Below are 19,457 nucleotides of genomic sequence, written 5' to 3'. Positions count from 1 at the left end.
GAATGGGCAAGGAGTAGCGGGCCATGGACCACAGAGGCAAAAGTTTAGGAAGGGGTCATATGTTGGTACAGTCTTATTGGGCTGAAGGACCTGTACCTTCACATTATGTATCAAGCTGTCATGAGGGACTTTGACAAAGGCTTTTCTAAGGTCCACGTAGATAACATTGATGACTGCAAAATGGTCAATCATTTTAGTCACGTCCTCAAAAAACTCCATCAAGTTTGTGCAGTAAGAGCTGTGCTGCTCTTTGTTCTCTGCTGTCGTAGGAAGATCACCTGTGGACTGTAGTTGGTTACAGTGGATTTAAACTTAAACTAAAAACTGAAAGAACCGTGAATGCTGTAAATCAGAAACAAAAACAGTAATTGCTGGAAAAGCTCAGCAGGTCTGATAGCATCTGTGAAGAGAAATTCAGGTTGAGTAAAAGCTACTCAGCAATTTTTGTTTTTCTTTCTGATTAAAATCAAACTGATGACTTTGGTGACGCCCTTCAGGTGGAGCTGGATACGCACGTAAAAAAGAACAGAACAATATAGTGATGATGTTAGATGAAAGAATCGAGGGAGGTTCACGTGCAATATAAATACGGCACAGACCTTGTGACTGAATGTTGGGTATGGTCTGATGTAAATTTCCTCTAGGCTATTTGTATCTGATGTTTGAACACAATAGGAGACCAAGCTGCAATTTCAGGGCAGAAGATTACCAAATAAATATGACATGTATGTGGTAGAGGAGGAACACACGTACAATAATGATTAATATAATTACACAGCAGCAGATAAGGTCTCGGCTTGGGTAGGGGTGATGGGAGCAGCCTAGCAGCCAGAGAATGAACAGAATATCTCCCAGGGAAACACATGGAAATCATCGCAGAGAAAGAGCCCAAGGTTACAATCACACAAATGAACAATGGAGAAATTGTGCATCATCTTTCTTCAAGGCACTGGAGACAACTATCAGCAGCACTTTTACCAAAGGAGATTTATCTTTAAACATCATTCACCTTCATTCGGAGAATCAATAAATGCTGGAGAGTCTGCAATGAAGAAAGGGGCTGGTACATGATCACTCCTCACACGTACAGGTGGTGTCCTGTGTGTACAATATTTCCTGTGTGCACATGCTGCTTGCGACGTTCTCAACGTGGGTAGAAAAATTTCAAGGCCTGACAGAATCCACACCAGCTCATTTGAGAATTTGAAAAGTAAGACGCATTGTAAAACTGAAAAGAAAATGTGGACAATCCGGGTCACGCACCAGAAAACCCTTCGGGGTTGATTTTGACAGTTTTCTCCCAACACAAATGTGGCTGCCTTCGTTTGGATGTTTAAAGGGACTTGAGCATTAGGTGCCTTTTCCTGTCCGATTTAGGGTCCTATGCTATAAACACACTGGAACAGGAGACCAAGAAAATCAACTGTGGGAAGGAAAGCAGAGTTAATGTTTCAGGTCTGGTGGCTCTTTTACTGAGCTTCCAACAGTTCCGATAAAGTGGTTTATTTGCTGAAGGCGAGATTGAAGGTAGCAGGAGAAGGGTGACGGGTCAGTTGAGCAGATAGGTGAAGATGGAACCCAGGGAGAGAGAGAGAGGTGTGAAAGGGGCAGGTAAACAAGGAGAATATGGATAGCAGGGCAGGCCAGAAGAAAAGCTGACTAAGTGATAACGAGAGCTAAGAGTAGGAGAGGATGGGTGAGCTGTATTGAAAGCATCCCATGTCATGACAGGCTGTGGGGGTGGGTGAGAAAATATGGAAGGATGGAATCAGGCTATAAAGTACTTGAACTCGACATGGAGTCCTAGATGCTACAGGGTCCCCACGCGGAAAGTGAGATCTAGTTCTTTGAGGTTTGCTGAACACTGCAGCAGGTCTGCAACAGAAATGTTAGTGTGGGAATACACGTGGGCGTGTGTTGAAGTGGCAGGTGACTAGAAGCTCAGGGACACTTTTACTGGCATAACGTAGGTGTTCTGCAAAGCGATCGCCCAGTCTGTGCTTGGTCTCCCCAGTGTAGCGGAGATCACATTGTGAACAGCGAACACAATAGACTGGATTGAGTGAAGGTAAACAGGCAGCTATTATACTTCCTGCAATTGCATGGGAAGGTGCCATGGGGGTGTGAGGGGATGTTAGGAATGGAGAAACAGTGGACCAGAGTGTCCCAGAGGCAACGGTCTCTGCAGAATGCTGACAAGGGAGAGGAGGGGAGCATCTCTGGTCATAACATTTCATTGGAGGTCTTGGAAATGTAAGTTTGTTTTATTTGAAATGTATGAACTAAGATGGGCTGAATGGCTAGGAGAGATTTGTCCTTTCTGCTGCTTCCCTACATATCTAACCCATCCAGCACACATTTCACATCACAGTGGGTACAGTTGCTCGTCGTACACAGTAGTAAATAACTTCATGGCATCAACTATCTCTGCTACCTTTAGTAAATACACAGGCTGCTGTCGGATTTCCCGAGTATGATCCATACTGTTCTCGTGGAATTTGATGGTGTATAACACAGGGGGCTCTGCTATCCATTTGCTTTTACTTGCTTGTCGTCTGGTTACATTATTTCATCCCAAGTTGTCTTCCATTCTGCTCAGAATGTTTCATACCAGACTCTTTCCGATTCCTAATGGAAAAGTCATGGTGTTTTGTCTTTTGCCTTTGATTAAGTACTCCACATTTGTTGCACTGTATGGGGCGAGTGAGCGGGGAGAGGGAGGGAGGTGGAAACAGTAAAATCTCAAGTGCTTTTAGTTCAAATGCAAATACATCTTTTTTTCTGCTATCCTTCCAAATCAATCCTTCCAATCCAACAACTGGAGAGTGGAGTGTTGCATCCTGGCCTCAATTGGTCTGGATGATAAGTGAAACTAACGTGCGATCTCTCTGAATGAAGGCCCTCCTCAATATTGCACATACTGATGAAGCCTTCCTGGAATGTTACACCTGCAGCTCAGATCTTATCAAAATGAATTGTATATCAATTCGCTCAAGCGATCTGGTTTTTGGTTACATTGGCTAATTGCATGAAGCTAAAGAGGTCCAATTCCCACCGTTTCAGCACACTCCTGTAAAATATCAAAAATGTGAGCTGCTGTCTGCCAAAGAAAGGCCTTTCATTTTTTATTGTCCTGTGTACAGCTGAATTTGGACACAGTATAAATGATTCCAGAGGTGGGTGGACCTGGCTAAGATCTTTATTGTACAGGTTTTAAAATGACAAGAAATGGATTAGGAAAATTGAATAGCTATGTAAAATATGTCAACTGGTACAGAAACGGTAAAATGTATATTTGATGTCAGTCGAAATGTTATATTCTTCATGTGAGTTGGAAGGGAGGGAGAAAATAAAAACAATGCAGAGGCATCATTTGGTTAAAATGTACAAATACCAAGATTCCAAAGTTTGGATCACATGGGCAATTAAAGGAATGTAGTAACATCTGAAACCATATTACTACATTTGTGCATCTGCTATCAAAGTTATTGAGTGCATAGTAATTCTATTAAAATAATCCTTTAGGATGTAATTGGCTGAACAGGAAGCAATCTGGAAATACAAGTGGTTACTGCACATAGGTCAAAGTTACACATACAAAAGCATTAAAAAAAATCAGCAAGTGAAGTTAGATGTAAAAGACACTCTGGAATGGTTGGAGCTCTTTCCTTTTGTCCGTTAAATGACTGCATTTGTCATGCTAACCCCTTCGGGATACCCTGCATACTTCTCAAGGACAGGGTCAGTCTCAGTTTAAATTGCTCAGTACGATTACGAACTGCAAGAGGTGTTCGGACAACGCTCCCACGAGATGTCATCTGCACGGCAAAACTTCCACAGCTCACGAGCTCTCAGCATTGACCTGGTGAGTATACTCAGCAGTACACAGAATATAGTCAGCATCGGGTCTGTTGTGATCACTTGGTGCCAACTAGCTACAGTCTCATTCACATCACTCTCATCCTCGGGGTAAATGATAAGTAATTAGATCTTTAGCACAATTTCTTTAAATATATCCTTTTCAGATGACATAATATTACATCACTAGGTTTTTGTTTAAAAAGAATTCTTACAAGTCTATAAACTTAAATGGAGTAGTAATAAAAACAAATCAGAATAATTTGTGATCAGGACAGTGCAGCAATGTGCAAACAAGACGCCAAATGCTTTTGGCAGCATCCTATGTCACTGAGTGGTTCACAACCATAGCATTATGCAAATATCTGGGGTCGAGGGGGAATGGGGAGACAAAGAGAAGAAATGTCAATGTGAGTACAAGTTTTATACGTGAAGGTTTTCATTGCAAATAGCCTTCCTTTCCTCTGCTGAGTTGCAACAGCATTGACTGAAAAGCCTTGGATGTCTGTGGAGACTAATGCAACAATGAGAAGCCTCTTCAGCAAGAATCCAGTGGTCTGGCAGCAAAAGGAAGGAGACATTCACTCAATGCCACTGGCTTTTTGACATGGCACAGGGGCAATAACTGGCTGCTTGCAACCCCTCAAGTTTCATTAGCATTGAACTGACAGGCAGGCAGTGGGGAGCGTGGGGAAGACAAATATTTCTCAGCATTAAGTAGCATTTTAGAGATGGTTCTCCATCAGTTCAACAATGACTATTATACAATATGAACATTCTGACATTTTCAAAAAGAGAAGCCACGTGGCTGGAGGGAAGATGCCTGTATTCCATGGCAAGGGAGTAGGAGCATGATATTAGAAGTTACCAGTCCAGCGGGACGGTGATTCAGACTCTGGCGATCACCCCAGCAGGACAAACGGGGAGAGGAGAGGAGCACCCATTGGTGAGCAGTTTTCAATAGTACAGCCAATCACAGGTTGTCTCCTGGCTGATATTGAGGCTCTGTCGCAGTGAAGTAGTCCTCGAGGAAGGCCTGTAGATACTCAAAAGTAGGCCTCTCCTCTGGGTCTTTCTTCCAACACTGGATCATGAGCTCGTGCAGAGAGCTGGGGCAATCCTGTGGAGATGCCATTCTGTAACCACGTTCTACCTGCTCCAGCACCTCACGATTATTCATACCTGTGGAGGGACAGAGAGCTTGGTTAAGACACGATCTAAGTTGAGCAATAGTTGGATGGATATATATGCTGACCATCCATTGTATTGAATGTGATACAGCAGTACCATGAAGTAGTAATAACCGATTCTAACCATATTGCACCATCCCAATTTTGTTTTAGGGCATTCAGGCAACTCTGATGAGATGGTATTTATTGCCTATCATTAATTATCCTGAACACTTTAAGAGTCAATGTCATGCAATGAGGTGCTGACATTACTCGAGGTGGAATATGGAGGGGTGTCAGGTTACCTTCCCTGAAGAATTTATTTCCACAATACAGCTCGTTTCATTGCCATCTACGGCCGCAGAGTAGCTCAGTGGTTAGGGCTGCTGCCCCACAGAGCCAGGGACCTGGGTTTGATTCCAGCCTCAGGCAACTGTCTGTGAGGAGTTTGCATGTTCTGCCCGTGTCTGCGTGGGTTTCCTCCAGGTGCTCTGCTTTCCTACCACAGTCCAAATATGTGCAGGTTAGGTGGATTGGCCATGCTGAATTGCCCAGAGTGTTCAGGGATGAGTGGGTTAGTCATGGAGAATGCAGGGTTACAGGGACAGTGTGGGGGGTGGGTCTTGGGCTTTTGGATGATTAGTCCAGCCTCAGTCCAACAATCAAGAACCATAGAGGGGGAAATAAAACATTCACGTTGAAGGTGCAGCATTTCACAAATACAGCAGTTAGCCTCATAGAGTTTGCCCCAAACTGTTGCTCAGAACAAAACAGATTTCTGCAAGGTGAAAATCAAAGGGAAGAGACAGCAGAAACACAAAGGACAGTGATGGTGAGTCATGGCTATTTGTGATACCACAAACTCACAGGGTGACAATTAAATACAAATTGGGGATATTCAAGGAAATGAATTGTTAAACATTGAGGTTCCTTCAAAACTAAATCTTCCACATATTTACTGGGTAGCCTGAGATTTCATATTACAGCAGTATTTAACTTTCCAATATGAAAGCAAAGAATGACAAAAAACACAAAGGTCACGAACCATTTGAGCTCACATCAACAATTAATCTGGCACCAAACACGTCCTGCTATCAAGATAATAAAATGTGAGGCTGGATGAACACAGCAGGCCAAGCAGCATCTCAGGAGCACAAAAGCTGACGTTTCGGGCCTAGACCCTTCATCAGAGATGAAGGGTCTAGGCCCGAAACGTCAGCTTTTGTGCTCCTGAGATGCTGCTTGGCCTGCTGTGTTCATCCAGCCTCACATTTTATTATCTTGGAATTCTCCAGCATCTGCAGTTCCCATTATCTCACGTCCTGCTATCAGTGTCCTTTCGGATGTAAGAAATTTTTTTTTAGAAAGAACATAATCTCAGATGATAATCATCCAACGTCATGACTGGCTGCCCTATGGCCGTTGGCCGAAAGGATTCAGGCAATCGATTAATACTGGGAAAGTAACCTGCCCCCAGAAATGTGATATAACAGGAAGTGCCAGGCTCAGAGAGAGAAGCACTAAGGGTAGGAGGCACTGGGGGGAGCTGCTGGTGCTAAACTAATTCTGCCTTGGAATAATTGCCCTGGGGCCAAGGAGGTTAGAGAAGCCACACCTTTGATGGAAAAGGCACACAGAGCCTGGAGAGTTTGGGAGCCAGATTCCGTGCTGGAGTAACTACGCAGGGGCTAGGTCAGATCCATGCTGGAGGGTCTGCACCGAAACCAAGAATAGAGTCAACTCAGGGGCAGAGGTGAGGTCCTGTTCTTGGGGAGTTCTTATCAAACAGACCTGGTAAGGCAGCTGGTTCACATCAGAAGATCCTCAGGGAGCAGTCTTCATTGAGCAGACATCACCAGGCAGATGGAAGACAGATTGGAAGGACAGGAGGAAGGCCAAGAGAAGAGTTCTCTAACACCTTGACTAGAGAGCAGGATGCACCGCCACTCCTTTCATGAGACTGCAACATTCTGCACCAACAGCCTGTTTGTCCTTTGGTATCAACGAATCATCCCCAATTGTCACAGCTGTAACCTTCCTTTTTCTCATTACCTAATGCTTCATATTCAAACTATAGCTTCTTAGCAAACGTAGTAAGCAACCAGAAAATTACTTACAAATCGTCGATTGTTTAACTGTGATCACAAGGCTCTAAAATAAATTTTAGAATAAATTCACTCTATTCCGAGCCCCCCGCCTCCCCGCCACTACCAGCTGCCAGCCGCAGCTGTGAAGGTGCCAGAACCTCATTGTTACTCTGTTCTTGTGCCAGCAGTCTCCCCTCAGCCAATGTGCACACACTGAACCAAGTGACTTCTCCAGTCAGAGGTGTGTGCTCAAGGCTGATGAGCAGACAATTTATATATTGCGTCTCGTAGGCTCGGAATGACACAGACTCAATTATCACATACTCACTTAGGATACCGACAGTGCGGAAGCAGGCCATTCGGCCCATCGACTCCACACCTGACCTTCCAAAGAAGCATCCTGCTCAGTCCCACCTCCCTACATTATCCCTGTAGCCCTGCGTTTCCTGTGGCTAATTCACCAGGCCTGCACATCTCTGGGCACAGCAGGCAATTTAGCATGGCCAATCCCTAACGTACGCACCTTTGGGCTGTAGGAGGAAACCGGAGCACCTGGAAGAAACCAAAGCAGACTCCGGGAGAATGTGTATATTCCACGTGGACAGTCGCCCGAGGGTGGAATCGAACCTGGGTCCCTGGAGCTGTGAGGTGGCAGTGCTAACCACTGAGTCACTTGCCAGTGAAATCCAGGAAATTCTCACATTTGAAATCTACTTATGAAGATCTTTGTAGCGAGTTAAAGCGTAAGTAGAGGAAAGTTCCCTTCCACCTACTTATCCCTGTCGGCGATGTGTGACACAACACTCTCAATGTTTGGAATAAATCACTGGATGGCAGGAACTTTGTTTGATCTTTGGAGCAGAATTTCACCCAGCCTTCACCTTGTTAAAAACAAAGTGCTCAGTGCTTGCCTACGTGAGCACCCATCATGTAATGCTCCCATGGGCATATGATTGTTATTGGCAGAGCAAAGCTCCACAGTGATTGTAACCTCCTTGTATAGAATCTGGTGTTAAAGAACAAAGCAAAATAAAACAGGCCAAATCCACTCTGTATTGCTGCCCCAAAAATGTTTCCCGTTCCTCCTTTAAACAGGAGGCATCTTATTTTCAGTGGGCAGGATACCAGTTCCATGCACTCTCAACAACTTTTAACTGGGTGTGGCATTTTCTAATCATCGATAAAATGTGACAGACCCACAGGACATTCTCTGTTCCCCAACCACTCTGCTGATGGTGTCCCTCTCTCCAGGTGAATAAAGTCAGAAGTCAGATGACACCAGGCTATTATCCAACAGGTTTATTCGAAATCACAGGCTTTCAAAGCACTGCTCCTCTGTCGGGTGAAGACTTCACCTGATGAAGGAACAGTGCTCTGAAAGCTCTTGTGTTTTCAAATAAACCTGTTGGATAATAGCCTGGTGTCGTCTGACTTCTGACTTTGTCCACCCAGGTCTGACACCAGCACCTCCACGTTAGGTGAATAAGAACAGATGAGCGAAACAGCACAGGAATTGGTTAGACTGGACCTTTCCCAGTCCGTCAGCTCTGTGGTAGCACTCCAGACTTGGGGTTGGAAAGCTGCACACTCCTGTCTCACTTCAGATAGGAATGTATGGAGTGGGTATTTCACTGCTGAAATGTTAAACTGGAAATATTGCAGAGGTTGGGACTGCTCACCTTGGAAAGCAGAAGGCTAAGAAGAAACTTGACTGAGCTTTTCAAAACCATAAAGGCACTGGATAGAGCAGAAAAGGGAGAAGCTGTTCTCACTCATAAACAGAAAGAATGAGGGGGCATGGATTTAAAGTAATGTGCAAACAAAGCAAGACGAATGGGAGAATAAACCTTTTCATACAGTGCGTGGTTAGGGTATATGTCTAGGTTCAATTCCCACACTGCTGAGGTTACCATGAAAGTCCCTCCTTCTCAGCCCATCCCCTTGTCTGAGGTGTGGTGATTGTCAGGGTAAAACCACCACCAGTCATGTCTCTCTCTGTCTAGAGCAATGCTATGGTGCTCTGAGACCTTAGCTAGGATATGGAATGCGCTGCCTGGAAATGTGGAGGTGGCAGGTTCAATTGAGCCACTCAAGAGGGTGATTATTTGGATAGAAACGGTATGTGTAGGGATATGGGGAAAAGGCAGAAGATTGGTGCTAATGAAAGACAACTGGAGCAAATATGATGGGCTGAGTTGGCCCAATTCTGCACTGTAAGAACTCTGGGATTCATTGCAGTTAGAGCTCTGCCTGCACTCTCTGGATGTGGCACTGTTTTGAACAACGGTTGATGGTGATGCTTGAGGGGTGGGGTGAATGGTTTTGTCAATGGTGATGGTGGAGGACGGTTGGGGTTCCCTAATGACCTGGGCAATATTTATCCTCAAGTGCCAAATACCTGCCAACTGCACACCCACAGATGTTATTTTTGCTGTGTGTATAAGCAAAGTCCCTTGCATTGTGCTCTGTACAGGAGATAGTCGTTGTGGTGCTAAGTTTGCATTAATTTAGCGCTCCTTACTTCATCCTTTTGAAAAGAGCAGGAGCCTGTAACAACCCTTCACTGGAAACATGTGGTTAAAAGTAAAAGTGAACGTTGAAATTATGGGGACAGGAGTAGACTATTCATCCCACTGAGTCCACCCCAGCATTCGATACGATCCATGGCTAATCAAATACTTCAATACCAGTATCCACTCCATTCCTGTGACCCTATATACATATATCAGTTTTTATAATACACATACTCAAAGCCTGAGACTAAACTGCCCTCGGTGATGGATTTCAAAGGTTCACACCCCTCTGACTGGAACACTTCCTCCTCAGCTCTGTCCTACATGGCCTCTCCTTATTTTTAAACTATGCCTCCTGATCCTAGATTTCCCAAACAGGGGAACCATCCTACCTGCACCTTCCCTGTCCATTCCTTTAAGTATTTTGTTAGTTTCACCGCCTTCACTTCTCATTCTTCAAAACCGTGAAGAATATAAACCCAATCAGCCAAATCTCTGTTCATAGGACAGACCTGCCATTGCAGGAACATGTCTGGTGACCTCTTTGTTGCACTCTCTCAACGGGGTGAATAGTAGCATAGAATAAAGGAGCAGGAGTAGGCCATTCAGCCCATTGAGCCTCTTCAATATGACTGTGGCTGTTCATCCAATCTAGTAACCTCTTTCTGTTTTTCTCCACATCTCCTTTGATCCCTTTGGCCTTAAGAACTGCATCTAACGCCTTCTTGAAAACATTTAATGTTTTGCCCTCAACCACTTCCTGTGGCAGAGAATTCCACAGGCGCACCTCTTTATGGGTGAAGAAATTTCCCCTCATCTCAGTCGTAAATGACCTGACCTGCATCTTAGAGAGGGACCCCAGGTTCTGGATTCCCCAGACACCCTGCCTGCATTTACCCCTGTTTAATTCTGTTAGAATTTTATATGTTTCTATGAGATTGTCCCTCATTCTTGTAAACTTCAGTGACTATAGTCCTATCTGGTCCAGTCTCTCTTCATACAGTCCTGCCATCCCAGGAATCAGGGTGGAAACTTCTATTACACTCCCTCCATAGCAAGAACATTCTTTTCAGATAAGGAGACCAAACTTGCACATAGTACTCTAGATGTGGTCTCACCAAGGCCCTGTATAACTGCAGTAAGACATCCCTGCTCCTGTACTAGAATCCTCTTGCTATGAAGGCTAACAAACTGCCTGCAGCACCTGCATGCTTACTTTCAGTGACTGGCATATAAGGACATCCAGGTCTCATTGCACCTCCTCCTCCCAGTTTATCTCCTTCCAGATAATAGTCAGCCTTCCTGCATTACAGTCATAGTCATACTGTATGGAAATAGACCCTTCGGTCTAAACAGTCTATGCCGAAATGTTCCCAAACTAAACTAGTCCCACTTGCCTTCGCTTGGCCCATATCCCTCCAAACCTTTCCTATTCGTGTACTCATCTAAATGGCTTTTAAACGTTGTAACTGGATCTCCAGCTGCCACTTTCTCTGGCAGGTTTTTCCACACATGAACCACTTTCTGTGTAAAAAAAAAGTTGCCTTTTCATGTCCTTTATAAATCTTTCTCCTCTCATCTTGAAAACATGCCCCTTCGTTTTTAACTCCCCACCCCAGGGAAAATACCGTTGTCATACACCTTATCTATACCCCTCATGACTTTATAAACCTCAGAAGGTCAGCCTTCAACCTCCCATGCTCTAGTGAAAAAAAGATCCAGCCTATCCAGTCTATTTTATTAACTCAAACACTCTATTCCCAGCAACATTCTGGTAAATCTTTTCTGAACCCTCTCCAGCTTAATAATATCCTTCCCTTAACTGGGCAACCAGAACTGGACACAGTATTCCTGGAAAGGCCTCACCAACGTCCTGCACATCCTCAAAATGATGTCCCAACTCCCACACTCAAAAGTCTGAGCAATGAAAGCAAGAGTGCTAAACACCCTCTTAACCACCCTATCTACTTGTGACACAAGTTTCAAAGAATAATGGACCTGAACCTCTAGATTTCACTGTTCTTTCACTCTATCCAGTGCCTTACCATTAATTGTACACATCTGAGGCTTGCTTGTTTTACCAAAATGCCATCTGCCACTCCTCAGCCTAGTTAATCAAGATAGCTTGCTATCGAAGTGGATAACCTCGGATTTATCCACGTTGTACTTCATTTGCCATGCATCTGCCCTCTCAAATGGTCCAAAATCACACTGAATGATTTCTTTCTTGAGCTATGGAGACTAAACCTGGACGTAGTATTTCAGAGTGGCGTGAACTGACAACTGTTGATATCAGCTCAGCTTACAACACCTGCCTTTGTGGGGATTCCAGACTCTGAACCAATTTACGCACGAGTGAAGTTTCTTCACCCCTTCGCCCCTCTACATTGACGCTGGACTCACTGAACCAACTTTCAAAATGGTTCATTCATGCACAGAAAATACTTCAAACCATTGAAATATGTAAAAGAGTCTGCGGGGGCTTGAGAGCTTCATTTAAAAACAGGCAAACAGAAAGATGCCTTTCTTAGATCCCTGCTTTGCTGCATATCAAATAAGCGTGTTTATACTGTTGACACTTCTTACCAGGATATGGCACTCTCCCCTTTGTCACCAGCTCTGTCAGCAGAATGCCAAAGGACCAGACATCAGACTTGATTGTGAACCTCCCGTACAGAGCAGCTTCGGGTGCAGTCCATTTGATGGGAAATTTTGCACCTAAATGGGGGCGAGAAATGAGAGTTTGAGTTGTTTTCCTTTTAAAGACCAGCTTACAAATCAATGACAAAAACAAAGTTGCTGGAAAAGCTCAGGAGGTCTGTGGAGGAGAAAACAGAGTTAACGTTTCAGGTTGGATGACACTTCCTCAGAACTGATGGTGGCTGGGAAGATGTCAGTTTTCAAATCAGTTTTCCTGATTTACAGCATTCACAGTTCTTTTGGTTCTTACAAATCAACAAAGTGCCCGCTGGGTATTTCGAGGACAAGGTTATGCTCTCCTACAGACAATGTGTTTCCTTTCTCTTCATGCCTGAGAATTTGCAGTCAGGGACGGGGTAGATACACATTCTCTTCCATAGGGTACCAAGGGGGCAGTAATTGTACAATGGGGTAATCAGGAAGGCCAATAGAATGCTTGCCCTTATTTCAAGGGGTTTACGAGTACCAGGTGCTGGGCACACCACATCTGCAGTATCGTGAGCAGTTTTTTCCCCTTTATTTAAGGGAAGATACTATTTCATTGGAGGCAGTTTGGAGAAGGTTCACGGGGGTTATCACTAGAAGAAGTGTACAGGCTAGATGGGTTGTGGCTCTATTCACTGGTGTTTAGAGGAATGAGAGGTGACCTCATTCAAACGTCTCAGATTCTTAAGGGCCTTGACAATGTAAATACTGAGTGGGAGAGACCAGCACCAGGGGGTATCATTGCAGAAAAAAGGGCTGCCAATTTAAGACTGAAATGAGGAAGAGTTTCTTCTCTTTTGGAACTCCTTGTCACAGAGAGCTGTGGGGGCAGGGTCCTTGTGTGTATTTAAGACTGAGATCAGTCTTAGATTCTTAGTCAGGGAATGAAGATGGGGGGGGTAACAGCAAGAAAGTGGGCATGAACAATGTCAGGTCAGCCACGATCCAATTGAATAGAGGAGTAATCTCAAGGGGCTTAATGGCCTACCCTGCTCCTATTTTCTTTGGTCTTACAGTTCATTTGTTGGTGTTGGGCACTACACAGGGACAGACTCCATGCCTTGACCTTCCTTTTAAAATTTAAATACAACGTAGCTACTTTATCTCCCCAATCAATCTCTCCTTCAAGAATGTCACAAATATGTAGATAGTAGAGGCAAGAATAACATATTTAACAGCACCACAGACAGGGCTGGGGTTATACTTATGCATAAAAGTTGGTGAAGGACTCTCCTGGATTTTCTGAGCCCTGGAGTCCAGGAATGGGCCAGCAAAATTGGGACCAGGTGATAGGGTTGACGGGGTGCCACAGTCTGGTAGAACTGTGGACGGAATCCCATTGGTTGGAGTAAAAGGAATCAAACGACTGGGGTTAGGATCATTGTAGAATAAACATCTGCCAAAAGAGACTCAAGTTAGAAGGACACTGAGCGACCATACTTTATGGGGGGAAGAGGGTGACAGCAGGGGTGTGGAAGGATGTTACCACTGGTTGATATTCCCAAAGAATCTCAGAAAACACTTAATATTACAACCATTTCTGTCAATGATAATCAGGTTTGAATTGCTAAACATGTTAGTTCGAGTCAGATCAGGTTGATAAGCAGTGCTGGCATCTCATAGGATGATACACGTTCTGCTGCAAAACTAAATTAAAACTTATATTTCAACAGAGTTCAAATTCATTGCATCCAAATAATTTCAGAAGGCATGAGAAACAAAATGCAGAAAGAGCTTGAAATTAAACTGTACCTTTTTACAACTTCAGAATGCCCAAAGACACTTTACATTCTGCACAGTAATCTGACACTTCAGTGTCGAACTCCCTCAATGTAAATGATGTGCTTAACTTACTGTAGCGGGATTTGAACCACCAACCTTGTCATGGAGATAAGACTGTTACCACTGAGCCAAGCCTAACAGTATGAATAGAGCTTCAATTTTCACTCAAACAAATCAAATGCTTTTTGATGAAAGCAAAAGCTGCAGCAGTACATAATCAGCACATTATGATTTGAAACACATCAGGATCAGGAATAGAGATAATGGGAACTGCAGATGCTGGAGATTCCAAGATAATAAAATGTGAGGCTGGACGAACACAGCAGGCCAAGCAGCATCTCAGGAGCACAAAAGCTGACGTTTCGGGCCTAGACCCTTCATCAGAGAGGGGGATGGGGGGAGGGAACTGGAATAAATAGGGAGAGAGGGGGAGGCGGACCGAAGATGGGGAGTAAAGAAGATAGGTGGAGAGAGTGTAGGTGGGGAGGTAGGGAGGGGATAGGTCAGTCCAGGGAAGACGGACAGGTCAAGGAGGTGGGATGAGGTTAGTAGCCGCCTCCCCCTCTCTCCCTATTTATTCCAGTTCCCTCCCCCCATCCCCCTCTCTGATGAAGGGTCTAGGCCCGAAACGTCAGCTTTTGTGCTCCTGAGATGCTGCTTGGCCTGCTGTGTTCGTCCAGCCTCACATTTTAGGATCAGGAATAAGCCACTCAATTCTTGAACCTCAACTGGATCTTGGCTAATCCACTTCTCAACACCCACTCTACCCGCCTTTAGCTCCACTCCCTTAAAAGTGAGAATTGACTTGAGCACTGAAAGCACAATCTTGGAGCAGAAGAGAACACCATTAAATTCCTTTTACTATTTTAATCACCGTGGTAAGATCACTCCTCAATATTTTCAACACTCAAAGGAGAGCAACCCAAATGATTGCAAACTATTTGTCTAATCTAGCAGTTTAACCCCTTCTTCAGAGTATAATGAATCAGTGTTGTACTATCTCCAACAATAGAATATTGTTCTCGAGGTCTTGTGTACAAGAGGGAGCCTAGTTCTCCAGATGGAGCCCCCCAGGCACTGACAAGGGGAGGATAAGAAGCATGAGAACACAAGTGTCGTGCTTCCAGCCTACTCCATCATTCAATTCAATTACAAGGGAACTGCATCCTAAATACATTATTTCACCATTTTTACATATGGCTTTAGTTTTACCCCAGGAATGGGTCAGCGAACTTGGAATTTGATGATAGGGTCAGAGGGGTACAATGGTCTGCTGGAATTGTGGATGGAATCTCACAGGTTGGGATATGAAGAATCAAAGGACGGGTTGGGATCATTGTGGAATCAACATCTGTTCGGAGAGATGCAAGTGAGAAGGACACTGAGTCGCCATATTTGAAGGGGAGTGGGGGTAAGCGGAAGGACAGAGGGGGAGGGTTGCACCTCCTTGTCCCTGAGGAATCGCAGCAAACACTAATCAATTCCTCTCCATTTTTTGCACTTTCAATGGAGATGAGAGCCTTTGCGTGAGGACATTTTTGGCTTATGTAAAAATGTTCTTTCTGGGATCAGCATAAACAACCCAGCTCTAATTTTTAAGATTATCAAACCCCTCCCCCAACCCTAATTATGGCGAGGAGATTTAATCATCTCAAACGCCTCAATTAGATTGTCCACCTAATCCTCAGCACTCAAGGAAACACAAGCTTTTCAAAGTGAGTACTTGTGTTGTCATGGTAATGTCCCTATTTCTGCTCTGGATTGAAGTCCCATCTACATCACAAGTGTATAATAAAATATCTGAACAGACTGATAAGGAACAAAGCATCCACAAGCTGCCTTCCTGCTAATTTAACCCTTTGCATTCCGGTCTCATTCTGATGAATTTACTCTGCTTTCATAAAGTACTGTGAGTCTTTCTGAGGAGCCGTGCCTAGAATCGATACTGTAAGCGAAGTTCTATACAGCAACAGCCTATCTTCCACACTTTCCAATTCAATTCTTTTGAGATTAAGAATAACATTTCATTAGCTTTTCCAAATTTTTATTTGCATTCGTCCACTTCTTGGTTTTAATGATTTTTGTGCACATTTAGAGTCATAAAGTCATTGAGATCAACAGCACAGAAAAGGGCCTTTTGGCTCATCATTCCCATGCCAGCATCTATCTGTTGTAATCCCACTTCCAACAGGTGGTCCATATCGTTGTATGCCTTAGCACTTCCACATCTAAATACTTCTTACGTACTATGAGCGTTTCTGCCTCTACCAGCCTTACAGGCAGTGAGTTCTAGATTCTTACCAATCTCTGGATGAAAAAAAATTTCCTCACATCTCCTCTTAAACGGTCTGTCTCTTACCCTAAGTCTAAGCTCCAGTTATTGATTCCACCATCAAGCTAGAGTCTAACCAATGTTTTATACAGTTCCAGCATGACCGCCCTGCTCTAAAGTTCTATGCACCCATTATTAAATACAACAATACCATCTGAGTTCTTAGCCACTTTATCTACCTGTCCTGAGGCCTTCTGTGCACACCAAGGTCCATCTGATCCTTGGTGCTTCCCAGAGCCCTACCATTTCTTTATCAATCTTCCACAGTTCCTCGCATCTTGTCTTTTTGTACCATTCACTCATGAGATCGGCTGGACCAGCATTTATTGCCCATCCCTAACTGTTCTTGGTAAAGTGAAGGCGGGTTGTCTTGTCGAACCGCTGTATTTCACTTGGTGTAGTTTGACGTAAAATGTTGTTAGGGAGGGAATCCCAGCATTCTGACCCAGCAACACAGGAAGAACAATGATATATTTCCCAGTCAGGGTAGTGAATGCTTTGGAGGGAACTTGCGGGTGGAGGTGTTTGTTCACAGTCTGGCATATTCCTTTTGAGTCCAAGGTGGATGACTCTGTTCTCTGCCACAACTCTATCTGCCCCAATGTTTGTCTCTCGCAACCGGTCAATACAGTTGACTGTATGACTCTATGACTCTTAATTGCTCTCTGTACTGACGTAACAAGCCATTCGTTGTATCAAATTGCTAAAAAGTCTCAAAAATAAAAGGAATGAAAACCACAGGACTGCCTGGCAGCAACTTAGGCACCAGAAGTGACTACAGTGACAAGAGCTCTCTCAACCCTGCAAACTTTTTCTTTTAAATATCTGGGGGCTAGAGTCCAAGTTGGGAGAGCTGTTTCACAGACTAATCAACCAACAGCCTAACACAGTCATACACATGGAATCACACCTTGCTGGAAATGTCCCAGACACCACCATCACCATCCCTGGATATGTCCTGTCCCACCGGCAAAACAAACCCTGCAGAGGTGGCGGGAGGGAGTTACCTTGGGAGTCCCCAGCATTGGCTCCGGATCCCACGAAGCAAATATGAGCAGGGCAACCTCCTGCTGATTATCACATACCATCCTCCCTTGGCTGATAACTCATTGTTCCTCCATGCTTAAAAACACTTGGAGGAAGCACTGAGGACGGCAAGGTCACGGAATGCACCCTGGGTGGGGGGATTTCAATGTCCACCACCAAGAGTGGCCTGGTAGCTGTATTACTGATTGAGCTGGTCGGGTCCTAAAGGACATAGCTGTTAGACTGGGTCTGCGGCAGGTGGTGAGGGGGCCAACACGAGGGAAAAACATACTGGACCTCATCTTCACCAATCTGTTGGGTGCAGATACATCTGTCCATGACAGTATTGGTAACAGTGACCACCACAGAGCCCTCATGGAGACAAAGTCTCATCTTCACACTGAGAATAACGTCCAACGTGTTGTGTGGTACTATCGCTGTGTTAAATGGGACAGATTTTGAACTGATCTAGCAACTCAAGACTGGGCATCCATGAGGTGCTGTGGGCCATTAACCACATCAGAATTATACTTCAGCACAATCTGTAGCCTCATGGGCCGGCGTATGCCCCACTCAGCCATTACCATCAAACCAGGGAGTCAACCCCGGTTCAATACAGAGTATAGGAGGGCATGCCAGGAGCAGCACCAGGCATACCTGACGATGAGGTGTCAACCTGGTGAAGCCACCAAACAAGGCTACTGGCATGGCAGACAACATAAACAGGACATGATGGACAGAGCTAAGTGGTTCCACAACCACTGGATCAGCTCTAAGCTCTGTAGTCCTGCCACATTCAGTGTGAATTGAACAATTCATTGGAGGAGGAGGCTCCACAAATAACCCCACCCTCAATGATGGAAGAGCCCAGCACATTAGTGCAAAAGATAAGGCTGAAGCATTCACAACAATCTCCAGAAGTGCCAAATGGACGATCCATCTCAGCATCCTCCAGAGATACCCAGTCTCACAGATGCAATCTTCAGCCAATTCGATTTACAACACCTGATATCAAGAAATGGCCAAAGGTCCTGGATGCAGCAAAGCCTCTGGGCTCTGACAAAAGTAATGGGACCTGTGTGCTAGAACTATCTAGAGCCCGAGCCAAGGTCTTCCAGCACAGACACAACACTGGTATCTACCAAGCCATGTGGGAAATTGCAAAGGTATGTCCTGTACACAAAACATTGGACAAATCCAGTGTGGCCAGCAACTGCCCTATCAGGTCTTGAAACGCCAGCTTTCCTGCTCGTCTGGTGCTGCCTGGCCTGCCATGTTCCTCCAGCTGTGTTATCTCAGGTTCTCATCAGGTGTTCGTGTCAGGAAATTGCACAAGTATTAGTCACAATCTTTCAAAGCTTTCTTGTTTTAATATGCATGCTGATGCATGCCAGTCTCACTCCATAGTGGCTATCACTTGTTGAATCCTGCCAAATGGAATACACACCTGCTATTCTAGTCTTATGTCACTCAGTTCCTAATCATTTTCCAACTTGGGCCAAGCGGCATCAAATATTCATACACTCATTTTCGCGGGTAGTATCGTGTATGGATTCGTTCTGTAAAATCATGTGGAAAACGTCCAAAGCCGATCCTTTGCTGACCTTGGTGATCAGCTCAATAGGTCTGACTACATTAGTCTGATGTGACTTTCTTTCTGATCAGCTCACATTTGCCCAATAGGTCAATCACTTCATTCAGAATGAGAAATTCTTGTAGCTTTCCCTCGTCTGACATTAAACTGAATTTCCTGCTCAACTTGCCTAATTCTTAACTAATGGAGCGACAATCACAAACATCAACATAAATATTGAAACAAGAGAGCTCTGAATGATTATGACTCATACTTTTGGAATTTCCTGACACCTACGGTGAATGACAAAGTTTACAGTGAGACTCCCTCTCTCTGACAATCCGGAACTGGCAGAAAATGCCCGTGAGGCTCACATCCATGAATTAATGTAAGAAAAAAGAAAGGCTGTCTTCTCAGTTCATTTTCTTTAAA

General features: G+C 44.4%; 1 protein-coding gene across 5 annotated transcripts in view; it reads right to left on the bottom strand.

Moving 5' to 3' along the window:
- Positions 1-3,183: 3,183 nt before the first annotated feature.
- Positions 3,184-19,457, bottom strand: part of LOC125452372 (tyrosine-protein kinase Fyn) — a 286,773-nt gene continuing 270,499 nt past the window's right edge. For all 5 annotated transcript variants that reach the window (XM_059645214.1, XM_059645210.1, XM_059645213.1 and 2 more), the window contains 2 exons: positions 12,214-12,345; positions 3,184-5,040 (listed from right to left, as the gene is read on the bottom strand). In XM_059645214.1, coding sequence (XP_059501197.1) covers positions 4,832-5,040; positions 12,214-12,345 — 341 coding nt within the window. In that variant the 3' untranslated portion in view covers positions 3,184-4,831. The remainder of the gene's footprint in view (positions 5,041-12,213; positions 12,346-19,457) is intronic.

The sequence above is a fragment of the Stegostoma tigrinum genome, chromosome 4 (assembly GCF_030684315.1).
Source record: "Stegostoma tigrinum isolate sSteTig4 chromosome 4, sSteTig4.hap1, whole genome shotgun sequence".
Classification (NCBI taxonomy): domain Eukaryota; kingdom Metazoa; phylum Chordata; class Chondrichthyes; order Orectolobiformes; family Stegostomatidae; genus Stegostoma; species Stegostoma tigrinum.
This window is presented reverse-complemented; position numbering and strand designations above follow the sequence as displayed.